Source organism: Palaemon carinicauda, unplaced genomic scaffold, assembly GCF_036898095.1.
Source record: "Palaemon carinicauda isolate YSFRI2023 unplaced genomic scaffold, ASM3689809v2 scaffold8, whole genome shotgun sequence".
NCBI lineage: Eukaryota > Metazoa > Arthropoda > Malacostraca > Decapoda > Palaemonidae > Palaemon > Palaemon carinicauda.
In genome coordinates this window covers 140001-155955 of record NW_027172093.1, presented here as the reverse complement: position 1 = coordinate 155955, position 15955 = coordinate 140001, and the positions used below count along the sequence as shown (strand labels likewise).

At 44.6% G+C, this 15955-nt stretch overlaps 1 protein-coding gene across 1 annotated transcript; it reads right to left on the bottom strand.

Moving 5' to 3' along the window:
- Positions 1-2457: 2457 nt before the first annotated feature.
- LOC137637501 (uncharacterized) lies at positions 2458-13821 on the bottom strand. The gene is made up of 4 exons (XM_068369672.1): positions 13789-13821; positions 13364-13484; positions 4394-4609; positions 2458-2667 (listed from the first exon to the last, which is right to left on the bottom strand). The coding sequence occupies exons 1-4, from the start codon at positions 13819-13821 to the stop codon at positions 2627-2629; spliced, it is 411 nt and encodes a 136-aa protein (XP_068225773.1). The 3' UTR covers positions 2458-2626.
- Positions 13822-15955: the final 2134 nt, after the last annotated feature.

Genomic DNA, 15955 nt, shown 5'->3' with positions numbered 1-15955 from the left:
ATAAATATATATGTATATATATATATACACACACAGTATATCATCATCCTCAGCCGTGACTAGTCCACTGTAGTAAGAAGGGCTTCAGACATATACTTCCACTTGCCTTTGTTAGTGTTCTCTCTGCCAGTCTTTACCATCAAATTTTCTTAGCTCGTGAATCCTTCGTCTTCTCTTTCTTCCCCTGGTTTTTCTTTTTTTTTACCATATATAGGGACCCTTCTGTTATTCTTAATGTCCATTCAGTTTCTGTCATTGTCATTATATGTCCTGCCCATGTCCATTTCTTTTTCTTACTTGTTAGAATATCCTATACTTTCATTGCTCTCGTATCCATATTGTTCCTTTTCTGTGTTTTAGTGTTATTCCCATCATTATTCTTTCCATTGCTCTTTGAGTTGTAAGTAGCTTATGTTTTAAGGCTCTGTGTATGTGTGTGTGTGTGTGTGTGCGTGTTGTTACGAGTCTCGCTTCATAGTATATCCGTTGTTTTCTTATTGTTTAGTTTTTCTTTTATGTAATTTGTTGTTCTTTGTTATATTCTTTGTTTATGATTTATTTATTTTTACTTTTTTCACAATTTCGTACTGGGTTTTTCACTATCATCAATATCAACAGGAATAACAACATTGAAAACATCATCATCATCATCATCTCCTCCCACGGCCTATTGACGCAAAATGCCCACGGTTAGATTTCACCATCTCATACTCCACGCTTCATAGTCTTCAGCCATGTAGGCCTGAGTCTTCCAACTCTTCTAGTGCCTTGTGGGGCCCAATTGAACGTTTGGTGAACTAATCTCTCTTGGGGAGTGCAAAGAGCATGCCAAAACCATCTCCATCTACCCCCTCATCATGAACTCATCCACGTATGGCACTCGAGTAATCTCTCTTATAGTTTCATTTCTAATCCTGTCCTGCCATTTAACTCCCCTTAATACAAGGGATAATAGTCCTTATATTGCTATGGAATAATTCCCTATATTAGGATACAGTTTCAAAAGTTTAAAGGCCGCTCATGAATGGCAGAAGTAAAGGCCAGTGACAATACCTAGCAGGACATTGCCCTAGAGACTGACCATATATCCCTCTCTCTAGCCAAGCTAGGACCAGGGAGGGCTAGGCAATGGCTGCTGATAACTCAGCAGGTAGACCTGTAGGCTCCCCAAAATCCTCCCATCCTTAGCTTACAAGGATGGTGAGGTTGCAGACACCACAAGAAACTATCGAGTTTTAGCAGGGCTTGATCTCCCATCCAACAGAATGCCAGACAGGGGACGTTTCCAATAGACCACCACAACCCTGCAAGGAATTTGATTGCTTTTTTAACAGTTGTTTTCGGCCATTTTTTTTTTATTATATACCTTTTAGGTCTTTACATTTCTTAAGACTCCTGGAAACTCATATACTGACGTTTGTAATTAAAAATCTTTGATTTGCATATTATTTGGGTAAACATCTCTTTAGGGGAAAGGAAATACTTGTGAAATCATGGATATAAATGGGTTTGTTTTTCTTCATACAGAAAGATGGCATTAAAGATACATCAAAAGTGTGAACAGTTAAGATATTATATTAAAACTAGAAAAAAATTACAGAGTATAAGAATGTTATTGTTGATAGTTTTAGAAATATATCTCAGAAAATAGTTCATGATACTTTTTATTATTATTATTTATTATTATTATTATTATTATTATTATTAATATTATTATTATTATTATTATTATTATTATTACTACTTACAACCCTAGTTGGAAAAGCAGGATGCTATAAGCCCAGGGGCCCCAACAGGGAAAATATCTTCAATAATAAAGATTTCATGACAAGTATTCCAATGGAGATCGTTTGTATATAGAAATTAGATCATGAAATTCTAGTTAAAGTATCAGTAATTTACTTTAACCCCATTTATAAAATCTTCCACTGTCTTGCGTTAGAGTTCTCTTGCCCGAGGGTACATTCAGGCACACTATTCTATCCGTTTTCTTGATTTCCTTTCCTCAATGGGCCATTTTCTCTGTTGGAGCCCTTGAGCTGGCAGTATCCTGATTGTCAACTAGGGTTGTAGCTTAGATAATAATAATAATTATAATAATAATAATAATAATAATATTCTATTGGTCTTAGAACTTAAGTACGTGAATACTAATTACTACTACTACTACTACTACTACTACTACTACTACTACTACTACTACTACTACTACTAGCTAAGCAACAACCCTTGTTAGAACAGCAGTATTACATAAGCCCAAGCGTTCTAATATCCCAAATAGGAAAGGAAATGAATAAACTATATGAAAATTAACGAATAAAGAATATAAAACATCTTATGAATAAAGAAGATAAAATATCTTAAGAATAAAGAATATAAAATATCTTAAGAATAAAGACTATAAAATATCTTAAGATAAGTAACATTAAAATAAATATGGTAATATATAAACTACAAAGTCCTCAGGTCATCCTATTCAGTGCGTTCAAATGCATCTTCACATATTGGGCATTATTCTCGAGTTTGTTTTGGCAATTCCCTGTTAATCGTAAACTCATAGAGGCTGTTAATACTCTCGTGATCCTCTTGTTGGCTGGAGAAAGTGCTGAAATTGAACATCTGGGGGTTATGTGAGATTGTTTTCTGGTTTCAAGTTCCTTGCTGGCTCTGAAATGGAAAGGGGTTTAAGGTTTAAAGGTGGCTCATGAGTGGTAGAGACAAGGGAAAGTTACATTGACCTAGAGTCTGACCATATATACATATACATATACAAACTGTATATTATCATTATTATTATTATTATTATTATTATTATTATTATTAATAGCCAAGCTACATCACAAGATGGAAAGGCAGGGATATTATAATCCCAAGGGCTCCAAAAGGGAAACTAGCCCCGTGAGGAAAGGAAATAAGGAAACAGATAGATCAGTGCGCCTGATTGTACCTGCAAGCAAGAGAACTCTAACCCAAGACAGCGGAAGGCTATGGGTACAGAGGCTATGGTACAATCATTATTATTATTTGCTAAGTTACAAACCTAGTTGGAACAGCAGGGTGCTATAGGCCAAGGTCTCCAACAGGGAAAGATAGCCCAGTGAGGAAATTAAACAGATAGAATAGTGTACCTGAGTGTACCCTCAAGCAAGAGAACTCTAATCCAAGATAGCACAGATCATGGTACAGAGGCTATGGAACTACCAAAAACTAGACACTGGATGGCTTCTCCAACTCCAGGGTTTGGATTCGATGGCCTAAATTCTATACACACAACGATCTGCCAGTCAGAAGCGGAGCAACTTCTTAATCTTGCTTATGCTTCAACATCCGGTATTTGGGTATATCTCGACGTACTATACTCAAGATGATTCTAACCTATCAGCTTAGTAGGACACTTTTCTGAGATAAAGGACACACCTGAAAGTCAGTACAATGCGTCTCATTAAAAAAAAATGATTATAGATACTTTGTTCTTTAAAGGCTAACTTGATAAAACTTTATTTGAATGTGAGTGTACACTAATATGTAATTTTATTCTATACTTTTTTCCTCTATTTTAGTATGATCGACAGCACCTAATTAGGGTTTGTTGGTAGTCCATTGGAAACGTCCCTACTTGGCGACATGCTGTACAGGGGCTCGAAACCCGCCTTAAGCTAGATAGTTTCTTGTAGTGTCTGCAGCCTTGACATCATTGTGAGCTAAGGATGGGTGTTTGGAGGAGTCTATAGTCTACCTGCTGTGTCATCATCATCCATTGCCTGGTCCTCCCTGGTCCTAGATTGATGGGGAGTGTGTGAACTAAGGATTGGTGTTTTGGGGAGCCTATACGTCTACCTGCTGAGTCATCATCAGCCATTGCCTGGCCCTCCCTGATCCTAGCTTGACGGAGAAGAAATTAGGCACTGATCATATGTATATATGGGCTGTCTTTAGGGCACTGTCACTGTCCCTTGCTTCTCCCATTCGTGGACGACCTGTAAACTGATTTTCCTTAAAAAAATTAGGCGTATTTAGCATTTGGTTCTTAACATCTACTTTTTCTATCGAATAGAATGTGTTATGATTTCGATAACGGTTTCTATAAATTTGTATACGGGTGTGAGTGCCAGAAATGTATTGATGGATATAGCTATATATGGTTTGATATTTCGTATTCATACTGTGGTACGTATCTAACTATCACAAATTATCTTGAAAAAGAAAACTAAGAAATTCTCAGATTCCGAAGGGGACCTTCTCACTTTCCTCAAGTATTATTTACTTTTTGCTTTTTTAACCCCTTTTCTTACCCCCCTACCGGGACCTATCTTTCTCTACTTTTTATTCATCACTAAAGTGAAAATTTATAATATGGTAAAGAGAATTAGCCTTTTTTAAAACAAATATTTACCATTAAGCGAAGTTCTTCTCACTCGGATAAGGCCAACAGCCATTCCTATGACAATAGCGACCAACACACAACAGATACTTAGAAAAACTATTGTTGTGATTTCCAGAGCAGTCTCTCTGGTGCTTGGCGTTGGGACAGTGGATGAGACAATGCTGCTTTGAGTTGTTGTTGAACCAACAGGAAATTCCGTTGCAGGATGAACTGGTGCTGGAAGATCTGCAAGAGAGTTTTGTTAGATTAGCTTAGCTTAAACAACAACATAAAATGCATTAGTTTCTAGTCCACAGCAGGACAAAGACGTCAGACATGTCAATTCATATTTGGTGTTTGACCAGTTTTCATCATCACGCTGCCCAGTGCGGATTGATGATGGCGGTAGATTTCCGTCTGATCGCTCACATTAAACCAACCTAGTATTGGTGGCCTTGACTAGTACAGCTTTGCTGATCTTAGATGTACTCAAACACTTTCACTACGTTAAGGTATCCCCACTGTCTTAAACAGCATTTGTTCTGTAACTGATATACAAACCACGCTATTTAATAGGGGTATTACTTTCGGCATAGCTGAAATGACGAGCCATTAGAATTTTAACGAGGGTTTACTACCCCACCGCTAGTTAGTGGGGGGTAGGGGGGTAGCTTGCTCTCCCCCCCCCTCACACACACCTGTGCTTGAGCTCACTTTGCTCTCTGCTCGGGTGGTAGTCAGACGTGTCCGCTCTCACCTTCGCCTCTCTCTTGACAGCCATTAATGTCTTTTTGCTTTTTCTTTAACAGGTTTGAGTGTGAAGTTGGCCTCTGCGAATATGCGCACCTGTCATGGATTACCCGATGCCCCTGTGGAACATTCATGTCGGCGGTCGAGACAGACCCTCACACCCTTTGCCCTTACTGTAGAGGTCAACGGTGTGATAGTGGTAATAAGTGTGGTGAGTGTAGGGAGTGGTCTACCTCCCAGTGGGAGAGGTTTTCTCGGCGACGTAAGAAGAAGTCCAGGCGGGATATTTCTCCTTCGAAGTTTTCTTTGAAAGGAGAAAATCCCAATGACTCTTCTTCTGTTGCCCAAACCTCCTCTGAAGCTCCCGCTCGATCGGTCTCTTACGAGAGACGGTCGAGTGATAGCGTAGACCGTGGTTCTGTTTCCCGAACTCGGGGTTCGAGAGATGGCGTTGCCTCCCCTAGCAAGGCAGCTCCACCTCTCCCGCCAGGGGAGGATTTAAATTTAACTAATTTATTTCAGCTTTGGTCTTCCTTGGGGCTTGAGGGTTTGCCCTCCAAGGAAGCACTTCTTGACATCATCCGATTGGGTGCCGCTGTCAAGCAATCGCTGACTTTGGCAGAGGTTGATCTTATGTCTATTGTCGACATTGTGGTGTTAGAGGTATCCAATGCGGTATCTCCTAATACCTCTGCCTCTTCTCATCCCACAGTAGCTGAAGGCTTAGTTTCTCTCGTTCCTGCTCAACCTATAAGGGAGAAACTAAGTCCAGCAGTCTCTCCTGCCGGTGATTCTCTCCCTCGGGGGAGTTCACTCACAGAGACTCCTCTTCGGAGGACTGCTGAAGGTCAGCTTGGTGATCCAACGGTCCCCAGAGGGCGTATATGTCGCAAGGCTCGCCTTCCTCTTTGCTGAAGAGGCCTTCCTTCACCTTATAAAGCGGTCAGGAGGCGCCTCTTTGGTTCATCATCGTCGTTGCAGTCCGCCGCATAGGAGCCTCGTCAACGATCACCGACTGTTCCTGCTACGGTCCTGGACCTCCCTGCGGATCTTTCGCGATCCCCTTCGGTGGAAGGTCGTCCTTTCAAAGGGCACGTCGACCTTCCACCCGACAGACCTGCTGACCTGCCGTCGCTGTTCCTGGCAGCTGATGTGCTTTACGGGCCGACAAAACCTGTCTTTCATAGTCAGGCACCGGTCCCTTCGGGGCAACAAGGGCTTACGCGCCATGTTGAACATGCGCGCCAACGATCTCCTGAACACAAGGCTGTTCCTGAGATAGCGCGCCAGCGCTCACCTGCTGTTCCTGAGATAGCGCGCCAGCGCTCACCTGCTGTTCCTGAGATAGTGCGCCAGCGCTCACCTGCGCGCTAGCGCTCACCTGCGCGCTAGCGCTCACCTGCGCGCTAGCGCTCACCTGCGCGCTAGCGCTCACCTGCGCGCTAGCGCTCACCTGCACGCCAGCGCTCACCTGCTCGCCAGCGCGCCACTGCGCGCCATCAACCTACTGCATGCCAACACCCTGCGCGCCATTAACCTACTGCACGCCAACACCCTGCGCGCCAGCGCTCCTACGCATCAGCGCTCTCCTGCACGCCAGCGCTTTCCACCGCGCCAACGATCTACGCGCCAGCGCTCTCCCACGCGCCAGCGCCCTTTTACTGCCATCTCTCCTGCGTGCCCACGATCTTCGGATCTGGGGGCGGTAGGGAAGTCTAAGACTTCACCTACTCGCCACTGCTCGCCAACGCGCCACCTGCTATCTCCTGCGCGCCATCCCTCGCCAGCGCGCAATTGTGCTCATTCACCTGCTCGCGCCTATGAGGATGCTCACCCACGCCCATCCCCTACAGCAGCTATACACCGCCAGCCTGATGTGCGCCCACAAGAAGCACGCCAACGCACATAGGTTCCGACCTCGCGCCCGCGCGCAAGGGATATCTCTCCTGCACGCAGCCGCCCTACGACATCTTCTGGGGCGCGCGATCTCTCGCCCGCACGCCCACAGGCCCATCATCCTGATCCTGCGCGCCTACGCGTGCACGAACATTCACCCGCACGCACGGGCCCATCATCCTGATCCTTCACCTGCGCATACTCGAGCGCACAATTAGCCTCCCGTGCACTCTCCTGTGTCTCCTGCGCACGCTTCTACGCGCCATCGCTCGCCTGCGCGCCCGCGCATCAGCAGTCCCGCGCATCAGCAGTCCCCCGCGCGCGCACCATCAGTCTCCCGCGCTCGCGCCAGCAGTCTCCCGCGCGCGACCCCGGGTATTCCCCATCGCGCGAGCGCCAATGTGCTCTCCCGTGCAAGCGCCAACGCGCTCTCCCGCGCAAGCGCCAATGCGCTCTCCCGCGCAAGCGCCAATGCGCTCTCCGGCGCAAGCGCCAATCCCCTCCCGCACGCGAAGCTGTAGGATAACGCAAGACAAGGTCGCCATCGCCACATTCCCCTCTCCGGAAGCGCAGAACAGCGCGCTCGCCGGTTGAGGGGAAGGTTCCAGAAAGGTCCAGGGACATTTCTTCTTCCTTTTCTTTTCAGGCGAACCCCCCTATGGAAACTCCTCCCAGGGATCAGTCGATCCCTGTCCCTCCAGAGGGAGTGTCTGACAGCGCAGCTGTCAGCCAGCAGCCATGGTTTGGGGCACTAGTCAGAGTGGCCACTCAGGCTTACAAGGCTGTTCTCTCTGAATTGGGCCACAAATCCTTGGCTGCGTCTAACCCCCTGAAGAGAAAAAGAGGAGTTTCAGATGCGGTGACTTCTCCGAGAACTAAGCTGTCTCCTCGTAAAACTTCGAGGCAGGCTCCCTCGGCCCCCCCAGACTTTTTCTCCCTCCCTGTCGGACGAGGATTTCCTGTCCTAAGGGGAGTCACGTGAGGTGAGACGTTCCCCCATCGCATCAATGGGGGAAACCCCACCTCGCGCTGGAAAGTCTTCCCGGGTAGGGGCGGAGAAGAACCTACCTCCGTCGTTGTTGGAGTCTTGCATCCCTCCCAGGAGGGAGTCGAAGGACTCTAAGACAGTGCTAAAATCCTCGACAAGACTTATGATGGAGCCAGCCAGTCACTCGGAGAACGTCCGCGATTCTCCCCAAGAAGACCCTTTGGGGATAGGAGACTTCTCTGCGAGTCCAACATCCGGAGGAGAGCTACAGGAGTCAGAACATGCATTTTGGCAGGTTCTGACTCTTATGAGGACTCTCAATGGGTTTGCTGACCCAGAGATCCCCCCTCGAGAGGGCAAAGACACGGTCTTGGACCGAGTATTTGGAACTCAAAAACCTTTTAAGGGCAGTGCGGCTCTGCCCTGGTCTCAGGGGGTTAAGAGTACCAGGGACAAGATCGCGGTCCAGCTCTCTGAGTTAGCCTCCTCCAGCCGATCCAGTGCCGGCAACAAGCTTCTCCCACCTCCTCTAGTACAGCAGAGCAGAGGAGGTACTTCGAGATCTTGGAGGAGCCTTGTTTAGCTCTTCCTCTTCACTATTCTTTGGAAGAGCTTACCAGGGGAGTCCCTCTCGAGAGACTCTCCAACCGGCAGGTCTCCTTCTCGGCGACTGAGATCCGTAATCAAGAGAAGGTTGCGAAGTGTGCTATGCAACCCACTTCGTGGCTGGATATCTGGTTAGGGACCTTAGGTATCCTGGTACGTTCGGAGGATTTCTCCAAAGAACGTACCAGGAAAGCTATGGAGACCTTCCTCCTCTCAGGCACTCGCACGATCGAGTTTCTGGCCCAGCAAGTCTCGATCTTGTGGGCGAACACCTTCCTGAAACGTCGGGATGCGGTGGCTGAGAGGTTGCATCAGAAGGTCCCTAGCACCGAGATAAGTAGGCTCAGACATTCTTCTGTAGAGGGAACGAATCTGTTTGAGCCTAAAGATGTGGAACATGCTGCTGAGTGGTGGAGGAAGTCTCACAAAGACTCCCTCCTACATAGGGCTTTGACATCCAAGCCCTATAAGCCTTCAGCGCCCCAGCAGTCCCGTCCTACCAAGATCACGAATCCGACAACGGCAGCGAAGACAGTGGTGTCTAAGCCCTTTCCTGTCAAGGACAGGAAGGGCAAAAAGTCCTCTAGGGGAGGGAAAAATCCTAGAGGGAGCAGCCAAGGCCGCAAACGCTAGGATTGGCAGTCCCCCTGCATATCCACCAGTGGGGGGATGCCTACAAAGTTGTGCAGACAGGTGGCAGCAACTCGGGGCCGATTCCTGGATGATTTCCGTAATCAGTCAGGGATATCGCGTCCCGTTCACAACATCTCTACCTCCCCTGACAGCGGATCCAGTGTCATTGAGCTCCCTTACCATGGGATCAGCAAGGGGGCAAGCCCTTTTGGCAGAAGTCCAGACCATGTTGAAGAAGGGTGCTCTCCAAGAGGTCCTCGACGGGTCTCCAGGCTTCTTCAGTTGACTCTTTCTTGGAAAGAAGGCGTCTGGAGGCTGGCGAACAGGCATCGACCTCTCGGCTCTGAACAAGTTTGTCAAACAAACTCCGTTCAGCATGGAGATCGCAGACACGGTCAGACTTGCAGTGAGACCACAAGACTTCATGTGTACACTGGATCTGAAGGACGCATACTTCCAGATCCCAGTCCATCCGTCTTCAAGGAAGTACTTAAGATTTAGCCTAGACAACAAAGAGTACCAGTTCAAGGTGCTGTGTTTCGGTCTCTCCACAGCACCACAGGTTTTCACCAGAGTGTTCACCCTAATATCATCGTGGGCACACAGGATCGGCATCCGTCTCCTCCGTTATCTGGACGACTGGCTGAGCCTAGCAGACTCGGCGTCATCCCTTCTTCAACACCGAGACAAACTTCTGGGGCTTTGCCAGGATCTGGGGATCATGGTAAATCTCGAGAAGTCCTCTCTGCTTCCCACTTAAAGACTTTTATAGCTAGGCATGATTATAGACACCAATCTCCACAAAGCCTTCCCATCAGACGACAGGATAGCAAGGCTGAGGAAGGTCGCAAGCCCTTTTCTCAAACGAAAAGAGCTTCCAGCCCAATCGTGGTTATGTCTCCTCGGTCACCTCTGATCTTTGGCTTGTCTAGTTCCCAACGGTCGCCTCAGGATGAGATCCCTCCAGTGGCGACTCAAGTCCCGGTGGAATCAAGGTTACGATTCCCCGGACGTCATGATCCCTATGGGACCTGCGGAACGGATGGACCTCCAGTGGTGGGTAACAGACGAAAACCTACGAAGAGAAGTGGATCTTCTCGTCCTCTCCCCGGATTTCATGCTGTTTTCGGACGCCTCAAAGAAAGGGTGGGGGCCCACGTTCTGCACCACACGACCTCAGGCCTGTGGTCAGAATCAGAAAAGTGCCTCCATATAAATCTTCTAGAGATGAAGGCCGTTTTCTTGGCCCTTCAACAGTTCCAACAGTACCTGGTGGGTCACTCTGTGGTGGTGATGAGCGACAACACCACAGTAGTGGCTTACATCAACAAGCAAGGAGGTACCTTTTTGAAGCAGCTATCCCATCTTGCAGTAGAGATACTGAGATGGACCGAAGTCCACTCGATTCCCCTATCAGCACGTTTCATTCCAGGCAAAAGGAATATGCTCGCCGACAATCTGAGCAGAGCGTCTCAGATAGTGAGTACCGAGTGGTCTTTGTATCATCTAGTAGCCAACAAAGTCCTGATTTTGTTGGGTTGCCCGACTGTGGATCTGTTCGCAACAGCTCTGAACTTCAAGCTTCCGCTGTACTGCTCCCCAGTCCCGGATCCCAAGGCGCTCTGGCAAGATGCCTTCCAACAACGGTGGAACAACATCGACGTGTACGCCTTTCCCCCGTTCTGTCTGATGAGGAGGGTGCTCAACAAGACCAGAATATCGGTCAATCTTTCAATGACCCTCATAGCTCTGCTATGGCATCACGAGGAATGGTTTCCGGACCTTCTGCAACTCCTAACGGAACTTCTGAGAGAACTCCCTCCGCGACATGATCTACTCAGACAACTACATGCCAACATCTTCCACAAAGCCGTAGCTTCGCTACGACTTCACGCCTGGAGACTATCCAGCATCTCCTCGCAGAGAGAGGATTTTCGCAACAAGTTGCGATCAGGATGTCTGGACATCTGCGAAAATCATCCGCATCTGTCTACCAGGCAAAGTGGAAAGTCTTCTGTGGTTGGTGTCGTGGAAGGGGTATCTCTCCTCTAGATGCCACTATTCCAACAATAGCGGAGTTCCTCGTGTATTTGCGAGAAGAAATGCGCCTTTCAGTCTCGGTGGTGAAAGGCTATCGCCCAGCCTTAAGTCTAGCCTTCAGGCTCAAAGGAATGGACATTTCTTCTTCGCTGGAACTTTTCCTACTCATACGAAGTTACGAACTTACCTGCCCTCAGTCGGAAGTGAGACCTCCTCCATGGAACGTGGTTCGAGTTCTTAGGTCTCTTAAGAGACCTCCCTATGAACCATTATGCCAGGCTTCAGATTACCATCTAACTTGGAAGACGGTGTTCCTGCTAGCTTTGGCTTCGGCCAAGCGAGTCAGTGAACTTCATGGTCTCTCGTATGACATCGCCCATTCAAGGGGATGGGGGTAGGTAACGTTCAAATTCGTCCCTGAGTTTATTGCTAAGACTCAGAACCTTGGGGTGGCGGACCCTCGGTTCGACTCCTTCCAGATTTCGAGTCTCCGTTCTGTAACAGTTGACCCAGACCATCTCCTACTGTGCCCAGTAAGGAGTTTGAGGCTATACCTCAAAAGAACAGCTGCAGTCCGTCCTCAGGTGCAAGTGTTGTTTGTTAGCTCTGTATTCGTAGGGTGATCCATCTGTCCTTGAATCCAGACCCTCCTCCGTCATGTCGCCTTAGAGCACATGATGTCAGGAGTGTAGCTAAGTCCCTGGCTTTCAAAAAGAATTACTCAGTGACGCAGGTTCTTCAGGCTGGGGTGTGGAAGCGTCAGACGACCTTCACAGCCCACTACCTGCAAGACGTGACCCACAGGAGGCTCGATACGGTCTCTATCGGCCCTGTGGTGGCTGCACAACAGCTGGTTTAAAACCTCAGGCTCCTTATTGGACAAGTAGCAGAAGGTTGAGGGCATTGTTACCCAGTCTTAGTCTGCATGAATGAAAAGGTTTGTCTGGCCCTTATTCTTTTCTTCATCTTCCCTTCTCTTGGGGAAAGCAGCATCCTGGGTTGTCTGCACAGCTGACCTCAAACCACTGCAGGTAAACCATGTTTCCTTGTGTTCCTAGTGTTAAGCTAATACTGTCACGTCCCCATGCCCTGACGAGGTGGTATTGGGAGAGTCCTAGCCTAAAAATGCCATCTAAAGGACTACAGGTCAACTTCCTAGGACGAGTTACACTTTATTATACCTTCACACACAGCTTGCGTAGGCTGCAGTCCTTGCGTAGCAAGGTTCTAGCGAGGTGCAGGGACTCCTTATTTTTGAGTGCTGACACACTCAAATAACGAGCCCCCGGGTAAAGCCAAAAGCCAGTACTGGCTAGGACGTCCACCCTTCCTAATGGGTGAGTCACCCCTATTAAATTGCGTGGTTTGTATGTCAGTTACGGAACAAATGACAAATTCGTAGATAATGTGTATTTTTCCTAACTATACAAACCTTAGTTATTTAATCAAACTTGCTTGCCAGCCCCATCCCCCTTGAAGTCTTACCTCCAAGCAAAGTGAGCTCAAGCAGAGGTGTGTGTGAGGGGGGGGGGGGGTAAGCAAGTTACCCTCCCCTACCCCCCCCCTCCCCTCCCGCTAACTAGCGGTGGGGTAGTAAGCCCTCGTTAAAATTCTAATGGCTCGTCATTTCAGCTACGTCGAAAGTAATAACCCATTAAATAGCCAAGGTTTGTATAGTTAGGAAAAATACAAATTATCTACGAATTTGTCATATCTCAAATCAAATCGCAGAGCTAAGGAGATGGATGTTATTAAGAAACTGAGCTGAGAAAGAATATGAAAAACACGAGATATTAGGATGGGACAGATGCATTTGCTCTCTTGTTAGTCCAAATGACTATTCTTGACTTTACTTTAATAGCTGTTTTCCTGGTCATATCTAACAAGGAAACTACATGCACTTCAGGAACTACAAGATCTGTCTGCCATATACATTCTTAGGTATTTTGAGTATCACATAGCGTAGAAATAAAACTAAAATAATTTTTTAATTAACATTGTGATTATATTAATTTCATGATACAGTATTAGGAATATATAGAAATTGAGGACTTTCCAAAAGAGAATATAAAAGGAAATGGACTCACCACATTGATATATGTTGGCACAAAATCTCCAGTAGGTCTTTTTGGTGCTCTTGATTGTGATTCTTAAATCATATCCCCAATCTACCTTATATATTCTTTTGCCTGGATTAATTTCCACTTCCTTGGAAAGAAAGACATTGAATTGAAAATTTTGAAAAGACATTGCATTGAAAATTTTCCACAACATTAGATATATGTCATATTAAGCTAACAATCATTCGCCTGTTAGAAAGATCAATTGTAAACCAATTTTATTATCGTTTTTCTTATCAGTTAATGACACATAGAAGCAGAAAATACCTTAATGGTGTAACTAACAGCAGTGCACAGAAATGGTTTCTTTCCTTTGAGTGTTTGGTAGCTCAAAAGTGAGTATGAATATTCATTTGGAATATGAAAGAAAAATTAAGAAGGAATTTTATTACCTTCTCAACTTCGTTGGTGGAATGATTGGCCATGATCCAACGACAATTTAATCATATTTTGGAATTTATTGGGTCAAAGTTCAAGGCCATGCATAGGTCAAAAACATCTTTTTGATATATCGTGATCAATTTTTATACAATTTTCATGAAAATAGTGACAAAATGTGCATAGGGCATTGTCACTGTCCCTTGCCTCTGCCATTCATAAAGGATTTTTAAACCGTTAAGAGACCATTTTTGACGGTGATTTTGCAATAAACTAACTCTTCTGTATTCAAAGTTAACTTGAAAATTTTCTTCTTTGATTCAAAATGAAACAAATATTTAACTTTGAAAGCTAAAGAAAGTGTTCACAAAAGAATTGTTTTTAAAAAAGTAATCACCAATAAATTACTGATCTTTTTTTCTTATTTCCTGGTTGCATCATTACGGTTTTGTGGGGTCAAAGAATTCATTGAGTGATCGAAGACTTTTGATACTTACCCCATCAATTCTAACAATATCAAAGAAATTCCATGTATTTGATGCGCTTGAATTGTGTATATATTCAAATTTTCTCTGAAGTTTGTTTTGTAAATTCAGAAATCCTTCTAAGGTGATTTCGTTGTTTATATCGCTAGTCCAAGAAGCTAGAAGATTGGTGGAATAAACTGCAGCTAGAAAAGTGTAGGAAGAATCTCCACCTGGGAAGTTGACTGGATTATTCGCATCAGAGGTGTAGAACTTGTCATCTGGAAGAGAGAATGAGTTTGGATATTGTAAAAGAATGCTTAAAGAAAACCGTGTTTTAAGACATACTGTAATTTCAACGTGAATTTTAAAAAAAGTTCCTCATTACTCTGCTAGAAGCTAGTGAAAATAACTAGTCTTCAGGAAGTAATAAATTGTGAATTTAGTGAAGATTTTAAGCCAGGATATCCCCATTCCAAACATCAATAGGTTAATTTGGTTCATGTCGTAAAAAATAGCTACTACGTAGTGTCTCTAAGTCTCAAGACAACGACTGAAATATAAAGAATTTATCATCATTATTTCGCCAGTGGTCTCTATGTTTGAGCTTTTAAATCAATACTTTTCCATTCATCTTCTCCTACTTCACGCCAAACATGTAGGCCTGAGTCTTCCAACTCTTTTAGTGCCTTGTGGAGCCTAGTCAAAGTTTTGAGAACTAATCTCTCTTGGGGAGTGCGATAAGCATGCCCAAACCATCTCCATCTACCCCTCACCATGATCTAACCCACATATGGCACTCGAGTAATCTCTCTTATAGTTTCATCTAATAAAAGTTTAAAAATTCCTTCTAATTTTTTGTCATATGTTTAATATGATAATGAACGTTAGGCAAACACTTTATTCCATATTTTCATGACGTCATGAAGGAATTCTTATTACTGGCTCTTAGCCCAAGTCCTTGGCGAAGGGCTGTGCATGTAGGATTCCGTCACTGGAGAGTGGGCTGCAGTGGTATTCATCTTTGGTAGTTACATATTTTAATCTCAATTGTTCATTACTTCTCAAATAGTTTATTTATTTCCTTTCCTCGCTGGGCTATTTTTCCCTGTTGGAGCTCTGAGGACTGTTAGTATCCAGCTTTTCAAACTTTGGTTGTAGCTTAGCTAATAATAATAATAATAATAATAATAATAATAATAATAATAATAATAATAATATGCAACTGAGCTGCCTTTTTGAATGATACATGCATTCACATTTCAAAGTTTATCGTTTGATTTGTTTAAATAGTTCCTGTGGTTAGTCGAATGAAAATTAATTTTAATAATTTCAATGATAATAATTTTAATGATTACCGTAATGATTTCGTTAATAATAATAATTTCAATAAATTGACGTTAATCCCCTTGAAAAAATGGAATCATAACCTCCGTCGAAGAGGGGAAGACCTTGTGAGATCGTTCATGAAGTTGTGTGAAGCTTTACTGGAAATCCTTCATGTGTTTCAAAATTCATATTAATTTTTTTTTTATTTTAAAGAACAGTTTGCTTCAAAATTTCTAGCAAACTTTGATAGGCCACTTAGATTTTATTTTTATTTCAAGGCATTTATAAGACTCACATTTTTCTTTCTTACTAAAATATATCATAACTTATTATTATTATTATTACTATTATTATTATTATTGCTTGCTAAGCTACAACCCTTGTTAGA

What these genes read in the sequence shown, in the direction of transcription:
- LOC137637501 (XM_068369672.1), bottom strand. Translation starts at nt 13,821, where the DNA reads ATGGCCAATCATTCCACCAACGAAGTTGAGAAG. An exon ending in TGCCAACATATATCAATGTG is followed by an intron (nt 4,610 to 13,363) that starts GTGAGTCCATTT and finishes ACTCTCTTGCAG; the next exon opens with ATCTTCCAGCACCAGTTCAT. An exon ending in GAGAAGAACTTCGCTTAATG is followed by an intron (nt 2,668 to 4,393) that starts GTAAATATTTGT and finishes TTTCCATTTCAG; the next exon opens with AGCCAGCAAGGAACTTGAAA.